This window comes from Anoplopoma fimbria, chromosome 15 (assembly GCF_027596085.1).
Source record: "Anoplopoma fimbria isolate UVic2021 breed Golden Eagle Sablefish chromosome 15, Afim_UVic_2022, whole genome shotgun sequence".
Lineage (NCBI taxonomy): Eukaryota > Metazoa > Chordata > Actinopteri > Perciformes > Anoplopomatidae > Anoplopoma > Anoplopoma fimbria.
Window position 1 is genome coordinate 16,410,978 of NC_072463.1, and position 25,206 is coordinate 16,436,183.

General features: G+C 41.3%; 2 protein-coding genes across 6 annotated transcripts in view; both read right to left on the reverse strand.

The window, feature by feature from the left end:
• Positions 1 to 373: 373 nt before the first annotated feature.
• sdsl (serine dehydratase-like) lies at positions 374 to 8,808 on the reverse strand. 5 transcript variants are annotated; one of them, XM_054613838.1, is made up of 10 exons: positions 8,773 to 8,808; positions 6,863 to 7,044; positions 6,670 to 6,706; positions 6,444 to 6,583; positions 6,255 to 6,343; positions 5,918 to 6,151; positions 5,694 to 5,824; positions 5,406 to 5,492; positions 4,873 to 4,977; positions 2,491 to 2,565 (listed from the first exon to the last, which is right to left on the reverse strand). In XM_054613838.1, the coding sequence occupies exons 2-9, from the start codon at positions 7,007 to 7,009 to the stop codon at positions 4,874 to 4,876; spliced, it is 969 nt and encodes a 322-aa protein (XP_054469813.1). In that variant the 5' UTR covers positions 7,010 to 7,044; positions 8,773 to 8,808; the 3' UTR covers positions 2,491 to 2,565; position 4,873. The 5 variants fall into 5 exon arrangements, with proteins under 5 accessions (XP_054469812.1, XP_054469813.1, XP_054469815.1 ...); XM_054613840.1 differs by lacking the exon at positions 8,773 to 8,808 and adding an exon at positions 8,019 to 8,104; XM_054613839.1 differs by lacking the exon at positions 8,773 to 8,808 and adding an exon at positions 7,982 to 8,088.
• Positions 8,809 to 9,009: 201 nt separating this feature from the next.
• Positions 9,010 to 25,206, reverse strand: part of LOC129103128 (apoptosis-stimulating of p53 protein 1-like) — a 44,262-nt gene continuing 28,065 nt past the window's right edge. Inside the window, 19 exon segments of the mRNA XM_054613425.1 lie at positions 9,010 to 10,910; positions 11,842 to 12,041; positions 12,162 to 12,328; positions 12,781 to 12,914; positions 14,176 to 14,313; positions 14,501 to 14,535; positions 14,538 to 14,867; positions 14,991 to 15,028; positions 15,411 to 15,561; positions 15,893 to 16,105; positions 16,227 to 16,448; positions 17,237 to 17,438; positions 17,657 to 17,724; positions 22,766 to 22,961; positions 23,055 to 23,195; positions 23,284 to 23,451; positions 23,558 to 23,637; positions 23,893 to 24,013; positions 24,356 to 24,412. Coding sequence (XP_054469400.1) covers positions 10,869 to 10,910; positions 11,842 to 12,041; positions 12,162 to 12,328; positions 12,781 to 12,914; positions 14,176 to 14,313; positions 14,501 to 14,535; positions 14,538 to 14,867; positions 14,991 to 15,028; positions 15,411 to 15,561; positions 15,893 to 16,105; positions 16,227 to 16,448; positions 17,237 to 17,438; positions 17,657 to 17,724; positions 22,766 to 22,961; positions 23,055 to 23,195; positions 23,284 to 23,451; positions 23,558 to 23,637; positions 23,893 to 24,013; positions 24,356 to 24,412 — 2,703 coding nt within the window. The 3' untranslated portion in view covers positions 9,010 to 10,868.

The following is a 25,206-nucleotide window of genomic DNA, read 5'->3' on the forward strand; positions in this document are numbered from 1 at the left end:
ACACCGGGAGAGAGCTGCCTGTCCTCTCTCTATACATCCATGCATGAAACAAACAGGCGCTGTCTGCATTTATAATCATAATCATTTACAGTAAATAGAAAAAAAAACATGCTGCAGAAAAAGGATGGTTATTAATGTTGCAAGTGGTAGACAGTCTACATTTTTAGAAAGGTTAAGATATAGTTTTAGTAAATTGCATTAAAATCTAACATGCTTCCACAGTACCAGACAAAAGTTTGGACACACCTTCTCATTCAATGTTTTTTTTGAATTTATTTATTTATTATTTTATTTTTTTCTACATTGTAGATTAATATTGAAGACATCCAAACTATGAAGGAACACATATGGAATTATGTGGTAAACAAACAAATGCTCAACAAACCAGAATATGTTTTATATTTTAGATTCTTCAAAGCAGTTGAATGAGAAACTTTTGACTGTATGCTATTAGGTTTACAATCTGACTTTCATGAACTTCATTTTGTTTTGAGCTTAGAGACATGTGGCATATTGTTCATGTAGCCCACTATAGGACGGTGTTCATCTTCTCAGCAGTGGTTGTCATCTCCTCTTCATGTAACTCAGTGCTGCTGGTTCACCCCATAACGTTACCTTGGTTTTTAAATCCGCCCCCTGATTGCAGATGGCCGGAAAAAGAAACCCAGCATTGCTCTGATTCCTGAGAAACAGACCGGCCGACCCTGATTATGTTTGTGTCAGCCCCCCTGAACCACAGAACAAGAGCCTCTTCCTACACCGTCTTGTTGACAGTCATACAGGAAGACATCCATCATCACAGACCTTAATGGGAGCTGCGGAAAGGAATTCTGGGAGTCACAGGACAGAATAACTCCTCATGACAATGTATCTCCTGAAATGATCTGATTAGTACGATGACATAGAGGAACGTAGAAGCGCGTGATTGATGCTTGCTTTGTGTCCCTGTAGTGTGCATCTTAAAGGTCAGGTGTTCACTACAGAACTGGAGTAAAATATTCGTAAAGCAGACATTAGGCACTGTTACTAATGAGAATATCTGTTCGAAACAGTGTTGTTTCCATTGCTGCTGTGCTTCTGCTGGTAATATTGATGTAGAAAAACAGCAATGAAGTTGAAGGATATATTAAAATATAACTTGCTTTAAATTTTTCATCCAATCCCACAAGCGGCAGCACAGCCCAATATGTTACTTCAAGATGGTATTCATGTTTTTAAGAACCTCAATGTAAAAACCCATTAAGTCTCAGAGGTTGGATTGACACTCGCATGCCTCATCAGGTTGCCATGGATACATATAGCAGCTGCTGAGCTCTGCCTTGTGATTCCCTGCCAAAAAAACATTAGCAAACATCACCAAATCGAGGCATTTTGTAACACACTCTCTCTGTTGTGCCTCTAATTTTAGAACCCTTATTTTCAGTCTAACAGAGCTGTGTAACAGTATTACGCATAGGGGCCCCCGTATAAAGATTGTGTTCCTTGTGATGCACTGACACACGTCGATTACATATTTGAAAAATGCTTTGTGATCTTAAACCATCTTTAAACAGAAAAGGGAGATGTCTGCTCAAAGCCTCACAATAATCAGGGAGGGCAAACAAAATCATCGTGCTTTGGCAGTATCCTCCACAATTTCCTCACCTTATGAGTGCAGCCAAAAGATGTCTGATATTTGTGCACTTACTGACATTCTGCAAACTGAAATAACTCCTTTATAATAGATAAATACAAAGTATTAAAACAACATATTAAGAAACATCTCACTGCAACCTTTTGTCATAGGTAGCATGTCTGAGTCAATCAAAGAGTCATTTTCCCCATATACGTTTTTCATATACATTATTTTTAGTGGCCTGAAAAGGGCAAACTGTTTTTCTGCTTTTGTGTACAAGAACCACATAAAGTTCATTTACAATTGAAAAAGAGCAAATTACCAAACCATCTCAAGAGTAATACTGTTGGCTTCAAATGCAAACTTGGCCCAGTAGGCTTTTCCTCTTACCGTTAAGTTAAAACTTAAAGTTATTAAATGAGCAAATTTACACAGAAGGACCAATTGAAAACACAACCTATATCGTGTTAAAATAATAATAGTGGCTTGCTCTTATCCAGATGTGGACAGCTGTGCCCAGGGTGGAATAGGTTTGATTTTGTTGAAGTTGAAAATGTTTTTATCAAATTATAATTTACTGATAGAAGTATGGCTGTTTTTTGATGGTTTTCACTTTTTGCAATTTAACAAAAAACTTGGATGGCACAACATTTAGAATACAGTCTGTCAGGAAAAGAGCCTGCTGGTTGAAGACTGTGCAACACGAGCCAAACAAAAGCGTGCAGGAACATGTCCATGTACATTGACATGCGTGTACCGTTTCCCTCTCTGCCTCTCCTCCATTCATTCTTGTTTACTTCGTCCTATTTTTAGCCACAGCTCGGCTCAAATGCCCTCTGCTGGGCTCATCAAAGCAGCTCCTTCCTGTTGTCATAGAAATGAGCTGGCACGTCCATTAGCTTCTCCGTCTGCAGGCTGTCCAATCACACTCACCAGAGGAGGGAGCACAGCTGTGGGACAGGTAGATCATTGAGACCAGGAGAGGATGTGAATAATCCATCTATGATTTAATTGAAAAGATCATTTATAACGATGTAAACATCTCCAATTAAGCCCTTTACAACAACACCTCCTAGTTCAGTCTTCTCTCGAATTGTCTGTGAGGCAGTTTTTGTCACAGTCTGACACGGGGAGGGTCAGCATTTACAATACAATCATGTTCCCTCCATGTATGACTTTGCGCTGTAGACACCAACGGTGCTCCTGGGAATTAAACACTTCAATCAGCCCACTGCTGCTATGGTGCCGCTGGGAGGATTGGTTATTCAGAGGATGTTGTGAGTGAAAGAGAGGCGTTTCGTAACTGCAACATGCGGACTAATAACACCTGTTTTATAATAAAGGTCCTCATGCAAAGGCAAGCAAAGGTGTTTGCTTAGCAACAAGCACCTCCGAATATACCTTACCCTTTTATTAATGTTGTAAATGTCAATCAACCGAGTCAAATCCCTTGTATCTGCGGTGCACGCATACTTGGCCAAATTAAGATGACTCTGATGAAGGTCATTACATGCTAAGGGCTGTAACTGATGTGGAAAATATATTCATATACAAAAGATGTACAGAGCTTTAGGATCACCTTCCCTCAGGATGGATTTGATAAGGGGAACTAGTGAGTGAGAATAGATTTTAAGCTCTTTAATATTTTTAGCATTAAGTGTATAAAAGGCTTGAGAGTACTATAGTTGGTAGTATTCCTCGAGGTAAAACTCCTCCAGTGCAGAATGATTGATCCGACAGAAGAATCAGTTGTATTTTTGCCCACTTAAACAAGCCAGGTGATGGTGTATACTGCAGACTTTTATACAAGATGTGCACTTTTTACAAATCTTGGAAAAACTATTTCAAAATAAAACCAGAATTAATATTCTGTTTGTCAGTCATTCAGCAGTGGCTATCATGAGCATCAAACAGTTACTGCAATATAGAGTAAGAGATGCATCGGTAAAAAATATATATCTTTGAGTTGTATTCAACACCAATTGGGAGAGGAAATAAAATCAAATATAACTACTACAGTGTGAAATATGTAGGATAAGTAGGACTATATTTACTTTTTTGATTCAATTGGTTGTTTTCTTTTAAAATATATATATTATACAGTTGACCTGTTGCCAACCATTTCCATGACAACTGAGCAAACTCCATTTGCAGATGAAGGCCATGTAATGTGGCAGCTCAATGCTCCAGAAGAAACCTTATAAGTAGACATTGAGTTATGAATTCAAACTGATGAATTTACCAGTGCAAACACCTGTTCACATTTATTACAGATAAGTCTCCTGATCAATAAATCACTAAAGGTGCTATTTAATAGATAAGGCTATGTGATAGCATGTTACTGTTAGCTATAAAGTGTATTTTCTGCTTGTACTCTTCGTGAACCCGATATCTTATGCAACTGTCTGAGAGTTAAGAGGGCAACGATTACCGCAGGGTTGTTAAATGCAACACTTTCCACTGACTTCTCTGACGCAGGCCGAGCAGTGAGGAGCTGTTTCCATAGTAATAACTTCCTACACATGGCAAAAATTGACTGAGCTGCTAACTTCCATGTGATGGTGAAAAGGTTACAAAACAATTCAGCACTTAAGATGCTTTTATTTAAAATATGGAAATCATTCTGAGGCTGCAAATGTATTTATAAAAAGAACCAAGGGAAGATTAGAATATACAAATATTTGGGTGGAGTGTAATATTTTGTAATGCTTCAGAGTGGCAGGGCTAAAGTACAATTCATTTACAAATGATATCACATCAACAAGTATCTGTTTAAAGCAAAAATAAAGCCTTGTGTTCTGTATCAGACTCTGTGGACGGCCATTGTATTTTCTGAATAGTGACAATGACACCACCATGTGGTGAAATGTAGTAATTGAATCCTGACAGTTCATTGAGATGAGCACGGCTGAAACACATCCACCATGTAATAACTCTCTGAATTATTCATATCTTAAGAAATGTGGGTTTTCTAAGGAATCTCATTTCATTTTTTAGTTTTATGTGACACTGCAAATCACATCATTTGCTGCTAAATTAGATGATACATAATTTGTATTATTCATTTATCCTATTCATCCAGTCATACATTCACACATCATGAGTTGAACTGATGCTATCTTGTAGCCCAACATTAGACACACACACACACACACACACACACACACACACACACACACACACACACACACACACACACACACACACACACACACACACACACACACACACACACACAAGCTGCCACCGTACAGTACTTTAAGCCTGCAGTTTGTGTCTGAGGTGGGTCAGCTGCTCCATGTCGACGCAGCTGCCACCGCACACGATCACCAGCAGGGGGCCCAAGAGAGCCGGCAGCTGGCCTAAAAAAATAAAAGAGTAGTGCAACAAAACTGATCATCTTCCCCAGAAGTTTCCCTTCATCAGAAAGGAATCATTATATACAAAAAGTTGAATCATATTAACTATTAATATAAAAACATATTCTGGGAACACGGTTGTAGTCTCAAAATATCTCCTATAATGCACAAATGTATGAGAAAAAGAACCACGAGAAAACAAAGAGCATTAAGATCTGCCACAAGACGAGTTTGCAATGAATTGTCAGAAACAGATTACTCGGCTGAATTGCTGTGTTTCATTTCTGGTCTCAATAAATGTAAATGTTGTAGCAACAAATGGAAGAGTTGTAAATTGAGAGGAACCAATAAGGAGGTTTGGTACACGCACAAAAGAAGCATGGTGACATTATATCCCTCTAAGGGTGATGATGACTCCACAGAGTAGTTACCTTCCTCCTGTAGTCTGCCTATGAGTCCACTGTAGACAGCTGCTAGTGCCGCTCCGCACGCCATCTCCACCAACACACGCTCCTCATCTACAAAGTGACACCAAACAGAGTTTAAGTAAAACACAGGCAAAGCCAACATAGAGCCAAGTTCATTAGAGACTTATGCTACCAATTAAAAAAAAGGAAAAAAAAGGATTATTCATTTTCTTAGATGATATATTGGCTGTTCATTCAAATCATTACCGGCCAAGAGAAAATTAAAACGCACGTTCAGGCAGACACACTAACCTAGGAATGTTTCCACAGCACTCAGAGCCTGCTGGTCAGTCACAAGTTCGGAAATGATGGTGAGCTCGCTGCATTGGCTGTATTCAAACGCTTTCTTGCAAACTGTCTTAGCTCCGAGACATTTAGCCTCACTGTGGAGAAACAGAGGAGGATGGAGTCAGTTCGGATGCACTGGAAAACAAACGTAAGCGCCAGAAAGCATTCGAACACCCTTAACCTCTCACCTGGTGATGTCATCCAGGGTGACCAACCTCCCCGCCTTGACCGCTGCGTTGAAACAGTCGGCCCCCGCCGTCTCCATGGCGACGACGGGTACATCCATCCAGCCCACATCCTTCAGGCCCTGGACGACGCCGCAGAGGAGCCCTCCTCCGCCCACAGACACCAGCACAGCTCCAGGCTTGGCGCCGGGACCCAAGGAGGCCGCGACCTCCGTGATCATGCTGGCGTGGCCCTGCCTGGGCGTGTGTTGTGTGAGGAGGGAGTCATTTATTATTGAGATAGAGTTTTGCAGTCGCATTGCAGGAAAATGGAAACAATAATTGTGATGAGTGTTTCTACCAGAGCAGCGGGTGATCGAATGGAGGAACATAGGTGAGTCCTTCGGTCTCCTGCAGTCTGAGCGCCTCTGCATTGGCATCATCCCAAACCTAAAAAGATATGACTTCCTTTTCTCGTCTTTCTTTATTCTAAAGACTGATGTGTGTGCCACAAAGACAGCACTTACATATGTAGAATATTATACCTTACCTTGCCTGTGATCTTGACAGTAGCACCGTGATCCTGGAGTCTCTGAACGATCAGCTGAGGAGACGAGGAGGGGACTACGATGGTGGCTGGTATACCCATTTTTCTGGCTACATAGGCTGCAGCCATACCTGCATTACCACCTACAAAAAAGGCCATATTATATTGTATTATAGTCAGTACGGACACCAATTGATACTGTAGTGTGCATATTAACGTGCTGTCTCACCTGAAGAGCAGACCACTCCTTTGGACTGTCTGGTGAGCTGCAGAAGAGAGCGATAAAATGAAAAAGGGAAAGTATGCTTAGCTAAGATCTACACCCGAATCGGTCAACAATGGCCTTTGAGTCAAACCTCCTGATATGATGGAGGTGAAGTAACAGCTTTTTCAAGCATCAGTGGAGGGTGGAGGGCTCCTACCTGCTGGCAGAGGTGTCCGATACCACGGATCTTGAAGGAGCCAGAGGGCTGTGAGTTCTCCATCTTCAGGTACACGGTGGTTCCCACACGTTTGGACATGCTGACGCTCTCCAGCAGCGGTGTGTTCAGGTGGAAATGCGTCGCCATGGTGCACCTAATTTTCCTTAAACTTCCCAAACAATCTGTTAAGATGAGTAGAAGGTTAAATGTGTGATGACAGCTGAGGAAATGCCATCTTCTGACGAGGACTGTGAAATGTGGTTGAGAGCTCCAGATAACAAAACTACAGAGTGGACCATGAGATAAGGTCAAAGTGGAAAGTTAACCACCAGTACTTCAATCTGTCTTTCAAAAAAGTAGGATAATTTTATGAAGTTGGTCTCGAAATTAGCAGGAGGCAGCAGGTGGTCCACAGGAAAAACCTACTTTACTACAGATGTTTTACATGTTTTACACTGATTTCTGTCCTCTTGTGTGCAAGGCACGGCCTGTGCTGCCTTCAAGTGCGGCCAGAGACATTGTAATAGTACGCATGTACACATGGACATACAATTTTAGTAGTTTAGTAAACATTTTGTAGATTATTTTCTCTAGTTGCAACACTTAATGAAACAAGCCAACGTTAAAGATGAGAAATAAGTCATTTTTTTGTTTTAGATAAATAGAAACATAAGGCCTGATAAGGACTACAGTAAATAACAAAAACAAGAGAGAATCCCACAGAAAATAAGTGATCTGTCAGTGGACATTTAGAAATGAGTTGAATCTCTTTCTATCATGTGCAGGTAGACATAATCAGAAAACATGTGCTCCAGATAAAACCTCTCAAAGTGAGATCTGGGAATAATCCTGAGTAACTGTGGCAATATTCCTGTAAAGAAACATCTCCATTCATTCCACCATTGTATTGAAAATATATATGAGTATGTATTTAGATTATTTTCCAAGTTTCCTTCACACAGTAGAATCATTTCGTCCAGAAACACAAGTGTAAGTAAAGCAGCAAAATCTTACCAACACTAATAGAAACGTGCAGAAACGTGAGGGGTAAACAAGGACGCAGCGTTACGTCACACTGACTCGCACTGTGCGTCATGAGGTAACACATTGTTGACTTACGTTTGAATGACACGTGTGGGTTGAACGAGCCTCTGACCTTTAAAGGATACGCTGGTTTAGTTCATGCAAAGTGAATCATATCTTCAATGCACGCCTCTGACGCCGGGCTATAGCAGATGAGCCTTCATAACAGCACAACAACACAAAGAACTACAAAAACACTACCACTTCCGGTTCAACTTCAAAATAAACTTGGCACTTGATTCACCTTTTTTCAGTAAAAGTAGTAGATATAGAGCATCTTTGATAATAGATATATCAATTGCAATAGTAATAAAAAAAATAATCTTCAATATTTTCTCATCATATACATACATACATATAAGATTTTGTCATTTGTATGGGCCCAACTCCAATGTTTTCTTGGTTTTAAGTTTTGTCTTAGTGTAGGCCTACTACATTTTTTGTCTTTCCTCTGACACAAGCCAATATTTATTAAACATTCACTGTAATACCGTAATTGACTGCCTGAGAATATCTATTCTATTTTAAAAGGTAGAAAAAAAGACGAGAGGACAAAATGAGCAGAAACCCTTGAATCTATAAACCCTTGTTTCTGTGTCACCTTTGTGAAGGACAGACTTGTATTTTGTTGTTCCACCAACTTGGTAGTCTGTTCTTTCCATATCAGTATTTTGTGAGTGTGCGGTCACCTTACACACAAGTTGTACCAGCATGTCAGCATGTTTTAGCTCTTTAAAGAAAAGGGAACGTTGCACGACAAACTCAGTCCCAGTAAGAACGGTACAGTGTGACAATAATAATATTCATTTAAATAGAAATACACTCACATGTGCAGAGGACTGCTGTCGGTGCAGAGACTTCAGTGACCCGTGAACTTTGTTTCCCTTCTAAAGTCCACTTTTATTACCAAGGCTTGAATGTGTGCTTGTTTGTGTGTTTCTCTGTGTGTCTCTGCAGATGTCACAGACGGTATATGTTGATTTTTCTTCTCTTCTTTATGTTTTTATCACACACTCATAAAATTCTTGAGTGAGTCAGACACAGTCACAGTGTTTATTCTCGGTAGGGATTATAATTTCTTTATTATTGTTAGTATTAATATTATACATTAACAGAATAGTTACAGTTTGCATGTACACAAATGAATGGTTCGCACTCCTCACACCGATAAGCCATTCACACTTCAAACATTACTCATCTTACTGCCTCATATTTTACACAGCATGTAAAAGGAAGTGACGCTCTGTGTCAGAACCTTTTCTGTACACTTGGTGGCAGCAGTGAGTGGAATCAGCACCGAAAGATACAGAAACAAGAGCAATGTGTACAATAGAAAAAGAAAAAAACAACAGTTTAAATAAAACAATAAATCAGGGGAATAATACATTTTAACAACTACTGAAATATGAAGAAAAAAAACTGAGAAAAGTCTAGTTGTTTTCACCCTTTAGGTTCATTCACGCTCGGGTAATTCAGCCCCATTTTAACACTAAAGCGGTTCGCCCAGGGATAACGTATACATTACATTTTCAACCTTTTTAACTCAGTTTTTTGTTTAAAATGTGCTGTGCTGTTTTATAATATTGTTAGTGTTAGAGCCTGGTATCAGCACTGCCCCAGCATGGGAACCAATATGTGCCAGGCCTTAGTCTGGACTGGAAGCGTTGTGTGTTAATGGGTAAAACTGGCAGAAGTTTTATAAAAAATGAGGAAAATATTGTCTCTTTAATTCCTCCTCCTCCTGCTTTCCATGTCGTAGCTGCTTTGGTTTCACAAAATCATTTCAAATACACACTTCTCACTTTCTTGTTTTCCTTCTTTCCTCCTCTTTTCCTCCTCTCGTACCAGCAGCAACCATGTTGCAGTTGAACAGATGTTGCTATGACAGCATGCACCAGTGCTGAGTCAACATAAATACAGACTAGTAGTAAACGGTTGAGACATCCTTAACTATTCACAGATGCTTCTTTTATCATGTTGTGAAATCTGAATTGAAATATTCTTTTTTCATATACCATGCCATGATATTATATCGTCAACATCTGTTCGTGCTCGTGTGGGTTGATGTGGATCTGAGCCACCATGCACCAAAAGCTTGCTGGGTTCTGTTTTTTTAGTCTTTGGGGTTGCACTTCCATCATTATTCCTGACCAACACTGCTAATAGCTGCTCCATTTACAACCTGAAAAAAAACAGACTTCCTTCAACACACATCCAGAGTCACTCTATCTGTTCCTCTCCTCTCACTTTCCTTTCTCCAACTTCACATCTCACACATACTTTCACCTCATCCAGCCTGTAACTGTACTGCATTTAAATCCTCTCACCACACAGTGTGAAAGTGTTTACCGACAACATACTCATTTGTTCATTGCTATGCAACCGATCAGCTCGGCTTCATGAAGATCCATCTGGGTGTTTTGAATTAACACCATACAAAAATAAAGTGGCATTATTGTGATGAATGTCAGATAGAGCCTTTTAGAATCCAAGCTCGTGTTTTCATGTTCTGAGCTCAAAGCTGCTTCCAAACGATAGATATTTCTCTTTTTTTTTTGTCTTTTCATTTGCAGCTTCTCTCATGCGGCTGAACTCGTGTGAAGTTGCCAAACTACTGTTTCTAAAAATAAAACCCAGGCAATTTGTTTTTTACTGCAGCAACTCAGTGAAAATATATTATGATTCTAGCATAAAGTGGCTCTGTGGTTCCAGCATCACATCCAAACAAACAGGAAAACGTTGCTCCGTTAGAGCAGTGAGCTCCGGCTTTGTTTCCCTCTGTCTCTGCCTCCCGACTACCTCCATCCTCTGTTCTCTGTTCTTTCATTTCTCGGTTAATTCTTACGCCCACATGCTGCTGTTCCTCTTCTGCTCTGTGTGCATGCGCCCTCTGCGAGCGTGCACGTGGCTCCTGATCTGGGCTTTATGCCAGTGAGCGTTGTCTGGGTTTGATCCTTGGATACAGCTGGAGAGCGAGAGAGAGAGAGGGCAATGTCATATCATCATGTTAACATTGTTCTCAAGGTGCCTGAACATCATGAAGGCTGACCGTAAGACACTGTGTGGGGATAAATCCACCATTCAAGAAGGTGATTCCTCTGGTGAATCAGTTAATACGCTCAATGAGTTTTGGTCTTTTGTGTGAATTAAAACTTAACATGTACCTCCTACTGTATATCCAACACTCAGTTATCACACCGAATGGGACACAGTATAGTTGGTTGGAGGTTGTTTAAGGAGCACAGTGATGGACAGATTAATTGCAGCTATATTGTTCAGCTTTACTGGTACAATAACTGAGTTCTGAGCATTTGAGTGTTTACATACTGTACTCACTGAGGCTTAGATGGCACTGTGCATAGAAACACAAACCCTGTCCAATAATGCATAATTCTCTTACCCTGTGTTAGAGCCAATAATGTTTTTTCTCATTGTTTCATTTTTACAGTTAAATTGATTTTATTATCGGGTAAACATTGCTTGCTAAACTCCCACGGATGAAATCTGTTAATTATAATAATAAAGTTTGATCGGTTCACCAAATTTAATTGAATTAGTTATTTTTCTCACAGATCACATCAACCTCAATGATATGCTAAATCAAGATATATATATGTATTTTCTATTTAAAGAATCATTGCTTTTACTTTATTGTGACATAATTATAAATAAAAAAAGTTGATTTCTCACAAAAAATCTTGATATGCTTGCCGTGCCTAGTTATGGTTGCTAAGCACAGCCATTGGACATTCGCTGTTTATTCATACATATATATATTTTGCACACACATTATTGTGTTTTGATGGGAACTACTTGACACTGTGCACATTACCTGTTAGCCAACCAACCCCCTGAACTATGTAAAGGCGTCTGTTGCAATGTTAGTGTTCTCTTACCCCCAGCAGGTTTCTGGGTACGTATCCCTCGCGGTCGTTAAGCCGCGCCCACCACCACTCCGTCTCAGTGTCGTCACGCCGACGCAGCACGGTGAGGGCGTCGCCCTCGCTGAAGGACAGCTCATCAGCCTGCTGGGCCGTGTAGTCCCAGAGAGTGTAGACCAAGCCTTTGTTCATCACACCCAACTTTTCTTGAACACCTGGGAGAGATACAGATTATTCTCTGTTAAAAAAACCAACTGTCGCTTTCAGTGATCGTTCAAATGTCTTCCCCTGTGGAGGGTACCTGTTCCGTCATGTGTCTGTCTGTATCTACGTACCATAGAGGAACTGAGAACACTGTGTGTAGCCCTCCTCCATTTCTTCACATTTGTCCGCCGCAGTTTCAACGTCGCTTATGGTTGTGGCGAAAATGGCGGCCCCCGACTCCACCAGCATCTTACAGAGGTGGACGCTGTTACATGAAGCTGCACAGTGCAGAGGAGTCCTGGGAGGAACAACAATAAAAACATGACTTTAAACAGATTTAATCCCTATGCTAGGCATAGTTCATTCATGAAAGGGTAAAGATGTTCCAGTAATGCACTTGTATCAAAAATCTAACACCACAAACACAATTAATATCATCATCAAACAGGCTGACGTTGAACAGACATGAATTCAGTCAAATGCATCAGTAATTAAATAAAGTAACTTCTGAATGCGGATCTGCATTAGACTTGGTAATCTCTTCCTTCAGTACAGCTGAGGCGGCTGAGTCAAAAAATTAATTTAGAAACGTTATTATCTCCTTCATTGTTGCCTCCGAGCTGAGCTCCAGTCTCGCTGCCACAGAGCGTGTTCATTACCCAAACACCCTCTAGCCCTTCAGCAGCCACTGTTCTATTATTAGTCTGCTCTATTGAATGCATGATTGAATGGCTGGCTGAAAGTACTGACCATCCGTCGCTGTCGGCTGCATTTACATTGACTCCAAAGTCCAGCAGGAACTTAACAATGTGGTGATGGCCGGCGCAGACGGCATTATGGAGAGGAGTTATGCCTTCATCGTTGGGCATGCTGGGATTTTCAACCTTAAGGACAGAGATAATGAGAGAATGTGAGACTGATAGAATGATTGGCTATAGCAGTAACAATGAAAGACACACAAGGTATCAGCCTTGAGAAAGCCTTCACTTAAACCCACTGAAGAAGTGTCAAGCACCCGGATTTCACTGCAAATCCGGGGATAGTGCAACATTTTTCGAACAGCTTGGAAGTCTTTGAGTCTTACTGCCTCGGGGTTTGATAACGTCAAACTGAGCTTGAAGCATCTGCATGTTTCCTTGAGAGTATCAGCTGAGGTTTGGAGAGTCAGTAAGCACTTTCGTCCGCTCTCCAACTGAGAGATGTCGGGGATAGACGGGGGTTTGCCATGAAAGATGTAAGGCTTTGTTCTCAGGAGCTCTGTGCTGCTGTGATTCAGAGTGTAAGTGTGTCTTCAACAATAACTTTCCCCCACCTGACAACGGAGACTGACTCTCCCCTGACAGAGCTGCTGAGGATCAAAGCAATAATGCTTAATAAGTGCTGACATGAAGTTATTTATAAGCTTCAAAATCTTCCAGCTATCTGTTGAGGAAATTTGTTGCGTGGGAGTACAATAATCTTTGCCATGTACTAATGTTCTTCTATTGCATAAGGAAATGTGCTTTTCCATTCAACACAGAAATGTTTCAAAGGCCCAACATTTTAGAAATTTAGTAACAAATTAGAAGTATTAGAAACAAACTGTGTCCAATAATATTCAGCTCTATTTGACAAGACAGCAACACAAAGTGCTGCATTATGTTTTTCATACTATAAGGTCGGGGTTTAGACCAAAGAACAGAATTGAAGACGTGTATTCAAAACATTGCCACTTTCCTCTGAACACAATTCAGATTCTGACCAATCAGACGATGCTTAACTGTGAGGGCTCCTTCTTGATTGGCCAGAGAGTTAACAGCATGGCACGCATCAGACTTAATAACGCGAGGGAACTGTAATTAAATACGTTATTATATATAAATTAAAAATAATATATTGTGCAGCCCTATTTTGAATTGCTTCTCCACACAGTAAGTTTCTCTGTAGGATTTCTACAGGATGTTTTTACCTGTTTTCTTGCAAAGCACCAGATGGGTTTTGAACCACCACTAATGTAGGCTTGTAAAGCCCTTTGAGCCACTCTAAATTATAACTGTGCAAATAAAGTGGCATCGATTAGATGTTCAGCTTTCAGACAGTAAAGATGCGTTCCAAATTTGAAATAAGAGAATTTATTATAATAAAAATAACATAATCTTGTGTTACCTCATATATAATCCTCTGCACCAGATCAAACTCGCCCTCCAACGACGCGTCCAGCAGCAGAGCCAGAGGGTTAAACTTCACTCTCAGACCGTGGCCTGTTCGCTCTGATGACGGCTTCTTCAGGTTGGTTCGCTTCACCTGCAGCACACAGGGAGGGAAACGGAAAAGTGTTGACGCTGCAGAATCAGAACTGCCAAGTAAGTACTTGCTGCGCTCAATCTGCCACTACAGCTTTTGCAGAGAACAATTATTTTGTTGAGGTTACCAGTGACGAATAAGAAAGTGTTAATATGTGTACCCGATCCCAGATACAAGCCATGCCTACCTTAGGCAGTGAAGGGGGGGCAGGAGGTGATGGAGCGGGGAGGCGTGGCCTACAGAGTTGTGTGCAGGACTAGATCCTCTCTTGTTGTTATTGTTCTGGTCCTCTGGCCTCTCAGGTGCAGGGGTCGGCCCGGTTTGGGCCGGTGGAGACACATTAATGGTAGTATCTGCTTTTGCCGTCGTCTCTTTGGGTGTTTCTATCACGACGGAAGGAGGGGACAGGCGGCGGGAGCCAGAGTTCAGGTTTTGAACCTCGCCCTCCACGGGTCCCATACTGACGTGCTTGTCACCAGGTTCTACATTTCCATTTGCCGAATGGATGTTGTCCATTTCACCCAAAAGGCATTCAGGCTGGTAGAAAGTATTGCCTGGAATTAAGAGGGAAACAGCTGATTTAAGCACCATCAACGCCTAAAGATAAAAGGGAACAAAGGGAAACACTTTTCAGACCAACTGATGCATCCTTCACTGTTGTCACATCAGTGTCTCACCTGAGCCTCCCTCCATGCCTCCTGCCAATGTGTTGAACCTGCACAGCACAACAGAAATGAGCGTTAACCAAGCAGCAGCAAACTTCATTCATTATCCAGCTTCTGTTTCACATTCAGTTTCATAAAAATGTATATTTGTTTTAATGGTGCAGTGAGAAGCAGGGGTTCTAAAACGTTTTGGGGCCAGGGACCCTTCACAGGGGATAAAATAGTTTCAGGTTAAAAATAATTAACTTATTGATGTCCGTGACAAACACATCAGTAGTTTCTATTGGCCCAAAGCTAACGTGGGTGGGAGTCATGGACACAATATGCTTGTTTCATTAGCGCAAATGGTCCCCATCAGTAAATATGTACTTTTTAAAGATAAAGCACAATTTTATCAATTATAGAGTAACTCGTATACAGTTAAGAACAGACCTCTGGTACAGCAGTTTTTGGATGTTTGGCCCCTGTGGGCCCTCAGGCTCAGTGATTGAGCTCCGTTTCTTCAGGGGTCGTGGAGCGTTGCTGAGGCGACGGCGGAGAACCTCCAGGTCAGCATCACTCTGGTAACGTAGCTGGGAGTGGGCTGTGGAAGGGAAAGATGGAATTCTGTATTGTTTAAAAACTGCACAGGCCTTCTTTTGTTATTTGTTTATTGAAATTATGTCATGAACTGCTTTTTCCCCCCCTCAGATCCCAAACCATCATTTATTTTGCACAGAGGATTTAGTAGAAACAATTAAGAAAGTGATCACAATGGCAATGAGCCCTATAACTGAAAATAAAGTAATGTAATGTTAAAGCAAGTGTAGTGTCACAGATAGAATAAAAACTTATTAGACAAGTACAAAATCTAAGATATCAGATGGTAACAAGATTATGGCAGCACACAGTTTGATTTATTTTCTGGTACCTACCAACTGGGGTGAGTTTAGTGGGACTGAGGGGACGAGGGATGTTGTCCACAGTGGGCGGTGGGAGGATCTGCCCATCGCTGCTCTCGCCTCCTCCTTTCCCTCCCTCTTTATCCGTAACATCGTCACCTCCTGCTTTTCCTCCTCCTCCCCCCTGGAGAAAAGGGACAGGTGACGGAGAGGTGGAGGAGGTGGGGAGGATAGGTTTGCCATAGACTATGGAAGGAAAGAAAATGGCACAGAGCTCAGATGGATTTTTGATTGTGGACATTGTTTCAACATAAAAAAACATACACCTTTATATGTAAAAACATATCTTAATCTGCTGTTAAATTACCTGCTTTGACAGTAGTCCTGTTGCTGAGAGAGCCATAGTTTTTGGCCTGAGGGTGCTGGAGGTACATGCTGTAGATGGAGCTGCTGTTCATAGTGGCGGGGCCCTTCCTGGGGGACTGGGGTCTGGAGGGGTGGTCCGGGACGTAGGGACGTACAGCCACCGCTGGAGGGGGATCTGTTCGCTCTGTTTGCGGGGACAAGGGTGATGGCTGGGAGGTGGAGCCTAAAGGTAGAGACAGTGTAGGGAAAATATACAATTAAGTGATAAAATAATATATCATTTATTTATTTATTAATATATCAACACCGACATCTCCATAACATAAAAAGGTATTATTTGAAGAGTTCATCATTGAATATTTTTCTACATTTCAGATTTTTTTTCACTTTTGATTTTTTGATAATTTTATCATATGATTATTTATTTTTATTTTATTTTTCTAGTTAAAAATTTAATTTAAAGGGTTAACGTTCTGAAAATGTATGTATATTTGTTAGTTATGGATTGTTAAGGACTGATGTTGGTTAAAATTATTAACTCTGTTAACGTAGTTTGAAAAGCATTTAAAGTATTTTTATAGCAGTTTAAAGAAAGGGGACATTTTTCCCATCAAATCTGAAAAAAAAGAACAATCAAAAATCAAGGTTCTTGCTTATCGTTGGCATATTCTAGACTGATATTTTTTAATTAGTCCAGTATTGAGCAGGTGCATTGCAGTGTTATCATATGGGATTACATTGCAGCCCGTTTAATGGCTGCTGGCTTCAGCGTTCCAGCTCAATACTGGACCAGTATGAATTTAGTTCATTTGAATTGTTAACCACGTTAGTCACTTAGTCAGGAAAAAACATGAAAAAATTGATTCTGGTTAAATGTTTCTCCCTTCAAGTCTTTATAGAACAAAAAACTCCCGCACACTGTCTTCTTCACTTGCGTATAAATATATTTTAGTAAAAACGTTTCGGTACGTAGACCTTCATCAGGTTATTCCCTTTAAGTCTTTAAATTACCTTGAATTGAACTTGGAGGGACGGCGATCCGTTGCTGTATTTGTTGTAAAGCTGAAGACGATGAGGATGAAGTGGCATTTGCAGCATTGGATCGGGGCCAGCCCAGTGTACCAGGGGCAGAACGGGGCAGGGAGCTGGTGGCACAGTGATGCCCTGCCGCCTGGTGGGTGGCACTGGGGTAGGTACCATAACCAGAGGGAAGCTGGTGAGAGGGAGAGACTTTTAAATGAAGGGTGACAAGAATTTTTTTTTTCTAAAGCCTGACTGCATTCAAGAGATTTGAAAAGATCAATGTATTTAACTTCACTGGTCTTTAAAGTGGGACAAGGCTATAAACAAATTCATAAAAATGTGAATAACTATTTTCATGATAACGTTCACTATTATCTCCCCATGTCTTGTGTAGAAACGTTACAGTACCTGTTCTGGACTGTTGGTCCTCCAATCCGACACATTCTTGCTGATGCTAGGCCATGACGCTTCATTAGCTAGACAGAAAGAATGTGTTGAGAAAGGTTAAAACGAGAGAGGCAATTTAGGAGAGGAAGAAGCATAGAGAGACACAAACTTAAGGGAAAACAACAACGCATGTATGTTAGAGAAGGTTAAAGTAGGGAAGTTGTAAGACAGAGTTAGAGACAAGGCGGCCCCTTGATATGAAGGTAAATTCATTTGTTACGCTAAGAAGAAGTTGGAAGCGGTATGGATGCTTATATTTAACACTACTGCCCTCCAGATGCGGGTAGGATCACTGAAGAGGGTTCGCTTTGGGGAAAAGCCTGATCGCTGCGGCCATATGCGCCCTTAACCGCAGCCTCCATATTGTGTGACTCCATTGACACATACAAACATACAAGGAAAAACAAATGACTAAAATAAAACCATATTATTATCTAACATATGGTTTACTCCAAGAATAATATAAACATGACCTTCAGGCTTCATTACCTAGTATCAAATAACAACTATGCAATAATTGAAACAGACTCCATTTCATCATGTTATTTATAATCTGAAATAGCTTTCAGTTGTTTCGCCTCAACATAGCAAATGCTGTAAAGCAAAAAGACAAGTGGTAAATAGCTTAACAACTACTCTACATGTTTAAATGGGTACCCGGGCTACGGCAGTCTCCAAGACACTTAACCAGAGGTGGTATGAATGTTATTTAGAATGGCAACCAGCTACTGATTGTAAGCATAAAAGCGTCTGCTAAATGACTGTTCATAAAATTAACTTTTGGGTGCTGTTCTGTTAGTTTTAAATAAGTTAGATCAAAATTTGAAAACGATGAGCCTCAATTTAACTACCACCAGAGGTGGTGTTGAATAACAATTCATGCAGCGCTAAGGTCACAGTGCAGGTTGATCACTAAATCTTGAATGTTGCTTTAACAGATTACAGTGTATGCTCTATTGCAAACATGTGTTTAGCATCCTGTAAGTAGCACAGATCGAGCACTAAAGTGTCTGGTCATGTGCCTGGTTGCTAAATTTATGGGTAGTGTATAGTTGTTGTCAAGGTAACGACTGTATCTGATGATAAAAAAGACAAACAATCCACAGCGCGGCTGTGGCGCAGTGGAGAGCAGGGTAGTTCTCCATTCAGCGGTTCGATACCCGGCTACGGCAGTCGATGTGTCCTTTGGCAAGACACTTAACCCCAAGTTGCTCCCGTGTGGACTGGATGTTGTATGAATGTTATTTAGAGTCTGACGGGCAGGTGGCACCTTGCATGGTAGCCCTGTCATCAGTGTGTGAATGGGTGAATGAAATGTAATGATATGTAATATAAGCTTTGAGCTACTGATTGTAAGTCGCTTTTGATAAAAGCGTCTGCTAAATGACTGTAATGTAATGTAATGTAATTCATAGTAACTGGCAATTTCAGTCATAAAATTAACTTTTGGGTGCTGTTCTGTTAGTTTTAAATAAGTTAGAAAGCTGCTCCCTTATAGCTCTAAAACGGATTTAGCTGACTGTGCTAAAACGATGAGCTCTTAGAAAATGAAGCCTGCTTGCTATGAACTTGAATTTAACCTCTTTCTCCACCACCAGAGGTGGTGTTGAATAACTAATTCAATGCAGCACTAAGGTCACAGTGCAGGTTGATCACTAAATCTTGATCCACTGTTGCCTATTAACTAGTGACAATCATGGAGGTCCGGGGTCTAGCTTAATGCTTTACAGTTTCACAGCCGTTTAACCTCACCTTACCTCCATATCAACTAAAGACTAGCTTTGAGAAAATTGCCTTGTGAATCTTAGCACGAAGCTATTTAGTTCTGATGAAGAAAAAAAAATGTGTTAGTGTGCTAGCAGGTGTTTTTAAGACTGATACTGATACCAATCTTGTTCTGAAGCTTTAGGCTGCCTACATTTCTACATTAGCATTTACAAAAGTCTTTGTGTGAGCATGTGGGAATGTCACTCTATTTGCTGGTACTTGAGCGCAAAACAAAGTATTGGAAGAGTTCAAATTTGACCTGGTGATGGCGCTCTGAAAGTCAGGGGATCACCAAAGTTATTACAAAAGGTATATCCAAAGTGGTGGGCCAACCAAAATGGACAGATAAGCATTGCCATTTTCAGAGCCATGTCGCCAGACTGGCTAAAAATAATAGAAAAAGTCCATTGCCATGTTGGACGCATGTCTCAGACGTCTAAAATTCAGCAACTACTCATTTTAAGCTGATACCTAACCATTTGGCTTAGCTATCGGTGGTACAGCCACGTCCCAGTTTTGGCACATACCAGACTAATACTGATTAACTAGTGAACCTGGGAGTCCTGCAGTCAGAGAGCTGTGCTGCCTGTCGAAAGCGTTCACTGCCGCTGTAACCTGTTGACCTCAGGTTGAAAAAGGTCACAACAGGAAACAAACAGCCAGCTCTGTGGGAGGTGGAAACTTGGCCATCTGCCTGATTGCCAGATTAAAGGCAGTCACGCAGTGTCTCAGAGGAAAGACAGTACAGTTAACAGCACTGGCACCATCACAGTACTTCCTGATGCAAAAGGCAAGCAACTCAGGTCAGGGTTAAGGGTTTTAAGAAGCCAATCAAACTCATCACTACTCACACCTCTGCTTTAGGTAACATATAATGTGAGTTTATGAAAGCCAATCTCTGTATTCTTCTCAATAATAAATAGGAAACATATTCATGTTATGCTGATCTGATCGATGTCTCATAGTTCAACCTTTTGGGAAGAGAAGACCACTCTTGTATCAGTACCGTAAATATAAAGAACGGAAATAATATTACATTATTACATTAAAAAAAATAAAGGGGTGAGTGACAAGCAATTTTTGCTGATTATTGGCATTATAAATATTCATGGCTGGTTATAATTATGATTATATGGTGCCAACAAAATCAATTAATATTTAAAGATGAATAAAAACTACATTTAATACTGCATAGTGCGTACTGTAATCAATCAAGCTGAACCTACCTATCGTATCACAGGTAGACAACACTTACTGGACCAGATCAGAATTGAAATAAAAAGACAAGTTTATCTGAAGCACTAGAACATTTGTTTTGGAAAACCTGGCCCCTGGATACTGGTACCACTTTCCAGAAAATATTAGTTTAAGTCAGTGGAATACAAAGCCATTTCCCTCAATCCAGCAGATTTTCAATGAATTAATACATTATTCACTCCTAATGCTCATGGGAACCCATAAAATTGTGATTTGATGCTAATACTATAATATCATTCATACAGCATAATCTGTATTCAGCGCTAACATTTGTTAGCGAGCCTTAATCTATCTGATGACAGCAACAACAGCTACCTTGACACCCCCACCCCCCTTTCCTAAAATCTCTCCTTATCTGACTAACACAGACACACACACTCACACTCACACACACACACACACACACACACACACACACACACACACACACACAGAACACAGCCTGTTTATAGCTACAAGCGAACCCCAGACTTCCTTTCATTCATTTGTTGTGTCATTTGTTTGACTGTTGAAGCGATTTACAACTATGTGTTTTCCACATTACATAAGCTGGGACAAAAAATAGAGCTGTGGTATTTGCTCTGGCATTCAAGAGCACAATGGGATTTGTATCAGTGCTGGTTTAAGACACTTAAAGACACTTAAATCAAGTAGTTTAACTAAGTGAGTAGAAATGCTTTGCTGCTTCGAGCCTTGGTGTACTGACGTAGTACTATAAGCAAGTGTCTGACGGGCATATTAGAAAAGGCCTGGTACATACATGGTCATGGTTAATGAGGCAGGGCTATGTTATGTTGAGGGGATTCTAGTTATTTGGAATGGATGTTGACATTAATAAATTAAGCTAGTGTGATTATTAACTAGACTCAATAATGTGCCATGTTAGAGGAACGGTTGCACATTTTGGAAATACACTTATTCGCTTGCCGAGCTAGGGGGGCAGAGAAGATTGACAACAATCTCATATAATATGAAGCTTCAGCCACCTGATGTTAGCTTAGCTTAGCTTAGCATAAAGGCTTGGAACAAGGGGAACCAGCTACAATTTACCCTCTCAAACCAGGGAGGAAGACGTAAAGAAACAATCCAATGTGTCTTACTCCAGACTGTGGTTTGGCCTCGGTTTATTTTCTTAGGCTGGGCTTCCTAACCCTGAGCAGCTGCTGGCTATCAGATGTCATGTGACTCATGTCTGTGTCCTTATACACATGATCCTTCAATTCCGAGGTCGTTTTCTGTCGCTGATTCAATTATGTTCTTCTAACCATCTGTTCGGTTTAGTTAGACGAAAACACTCCGCACCGTGCAATTTGTCAGCCCAGCACTTAAACTAAGAACATATCTGACTTTGGATTAAGGCTCAATAAAACAAACTACGGAGATATTATCAACACGCCAACAACACCTTAAAGTACAGATGAAAGGGGTGGGGAAGCGGGTGCTGCTAATCTAACACCGATGGAGATGGTGGGGGGTAAGTTTCTCTAGCGCCTTCTAGGGACTCACTGTTGTTACTGTCGCCCCCCTGAGGGGACCGAGGCCCCTCCCACGTCTCAGTGGGCTCTGACAGGACGACGTCTAAATCTGACTCTTTCCATTGGCTGGGATGCTTCCTGGTGCCACTCCTGTCCTCTTCTGCACGACCACGCCCACCGCGAAAGACAGTAACAAGAACAACCACGACAGTGACAGCCACCAAAACGACATCAACACGAACATCATCACCACCGCGATGATGTCACAAAACAGGAACAGGAACAGTCACAACAGCAAGCACCACAACAACATCGACACGGGATAAAACAATGATCACAAAAACACCATCAACATTGGGACATAATATTTAAGATAACATCAACAGAGAAGGGAAGAGAAGAAAAAGGAGCACACAGACAGGAAAAAGAAATAGACAGAACGTTAGAGCCCAGACAGATATATAAGATAAGAGACATAAGACACTCTGAAGTAAAAGGCGGCAAATAAATCAAACAATGCTAGTACAGTGCTTTGACAACTTCAAACAAAGAGAAATGTAACTCTACCAACCTGAGAGGGAGCGGATGTGGCTGAGCGGCGTGGGTTTGGGCGGTGGGTCAGGTGGCAGAGGGTACCTCGCCTCCTGTCTCCCCTCCGCTGGGACCTGGATGTAGGGGCAGACAGCCGCCACTCGCCCCGAAACTCCAGCACCCGGGTGGGAAGAGGTCTGAGGCGAGGACGGGCCTCCTCCGTTCATACGGCTCAACTGAACATGTGCAAGGATTGACAGACAGAATTAGATCTACAGAAACTGTCAGGCTAACTTTAAACCAAGAGAGACTGAAGTTAAGCTGCGTACTTCTGCTCTCTTCTTATGCAGTCGTTCTCTGAGGTCGCCGATGCGTTGATCCATCACCGTCACCTGGGCGTTCCTCTTGTTCAGCAGCTCCTTGTTCTGGGCCAGCTTGCTGCTCTGCTCCAGGTTATGGCGGTTACGAGCCTGAAACGCACAGCATCAGAAGTCTCATACACTCTTCTCCCCTCCCCAATGCTGTAAAAAATAGGAGATTATGATTCGGATAATTTACCTGCAGCTCCTGGTAGAGTTTCCTCAGCTCCAGGGCTGCGGGACCAGACAGGGGTGATCCTTTCTGGCCAGTGGGGGCCCCCTGGGACCCGGCGTGTGGCCCCTGAGCTGGTGAGACAGAGTGCAGCTGAAGGCGTCCTCTCCTCAAATCATCCAGCTGCTGGGTCAACTGGTAAGACCATTTAGAGAGGGCTTAACAACTTAGTTTTGCTTGATTTTGACAGTTATCCCAAAGACTTCACTCCACCTGAGTGACAAACAAGCCCCCACGTTACCTGGTCCACTCTGACCACAGCAGACTGCAGCTCTGCCTGCTTCTCCTGAAACAGGCTGCTAACATGGTTGATCTCTGCAGCTGCACACAAACACCAGGACAAGAGAAACGAGACAGAAATAGTTCAAGTTAAACCAAATCCCTATCATTGTCTTTGCCTACAAATTAAGCCTATTTAAGTTTGCCTCTATGTTTGCATGGCTGCTCACATCTACAGCAATGTGAACAGGGTTCCCTCATACCATACACTATTTTACTATTAATATGTAATCATAAACTGCAGCGTCTGTAAGCCATAGTCATACTGTAATCTCTGCATAATGTGGTTGTGCTTACAGAGGTTTCCGTTGATCAGTTTGCTGTAGTCGACTTGTCCTCTCATTGCTCGGATCTTCTTCAGCTTGGCTTCCTGAGTATCCACCCGCTCCTTCAGCCGCTGCAGCTTCTCAGCTTCAGACTAAACAAGTGAGGTAAAAGAAAAAGACAAAAGCTTAAATACTTATTTGCATTTTCATCTAATTTGAATCAGCATTTAATGTTGCAGAAAGAAATAAACGTGTTTCCGTAACTTTAGTTGAATCAACAGTGTCTATTCTTAAGTTTTCACGCTATACCAAACATTCACTCAACAGATGGTATTTAGTGAACACTAGTGATTAAAGTGTATAGATTTAACAGTGGGGCTTCGACTAATAAACCTTGGAGCTTACTCCTGGGTTAGCTTGCAAAAAAGTGTCTTGACTGACCACTCTAATGTATAAATGCAAAATAAAAGACTGATAAAAGACGAACAGCCCACCTGCGTCTGTCCCTGGTTAGATCTGCCTCCCTGGTGAAGATACCTCAGTCTATGCTCCTGGAAGAAGAAAAAAACAAAAGTTGAGGACACACACACTTAAGTTTACTGTGTTTCAACAGCTTCACATTCATCAAGTTGTCTTTTAGAATGTTCTCACTGATGCTGTCAAAAAAGAAAAAGAATGAAAATGTTGCAGTTGCAAGTGTCATTTGTTATTACACTGATAATGGCATCATTTCCTGTGATCATAAAATGGAGAATATTTAAATCAAATACAATTTACTAGTTTGTAATGTCGCCATTGAATCACTTATTTCTTCACGAGAGATTTAACGTAATAATTATGTAAGCAGTGATATCCAGAGACCTTGCCATGGATTCAATGATGGCAGAGTAGCTGGAAGATGACACATTACACATTTTTTTTTTTACATGCAAAAATGAATTGTCTTAGTGAGACCTTATGTCATACTCCATGCCTCTGTACTAGCACCACCCTCCCACCCTTTTCACCATGTCATGTAAAGTTTCAGAAACATAATATTTGATAATAAATTGATTTATTTTGCATCCTTATTTCTATACACACATTGTAAAGCAGAGGAGGAACAGACAGACAGACAGGCAGAGAGAGAGAGAGGCCCGTCCTGTGTGATGCTGACTGAGGCAGTTTGCAGCTCTCTCTGTATCGTGCTGGCACGTAGTACAGCTGACCTGTGTGTCTCTCTCAACGCACAAACACACGCACACACGCAGAGGAAGAGAGAAATGGAATGTTGGCAAGAAGCCTCCCATCATTCACTGGACACACACACACACACACACACACACACACACTGATAACCCATTAC

What these genes read in the sequence shown, in the direction of transcription:
- sdsl (XM_054613836.1), bottom strand. Translation starts at nt 7,958, where the DNA reads ATGACGCACAGTGCGAGTCAGTGTGACGTAACGCTGCGTCCTTGTTTA. An exon ending in TCGGACACCTCTGCCAGCAG is followed by an intron (nt 6,707 to 6,862) that starts GTAGGAGCCCTC and finishes TCTCTTCTGCAG; the next exon opens with CTCACCAGACAGTCCAAAGG. An exon ending in CTGTCAAGATCACAGGCAAG is followed by an intron (nt 6,344 to 6,443) that starts GTAAGGTATAAT and finishes ATATCTTTTTAG; the next exon opens with GTTTGGGATGATGCCAATGC.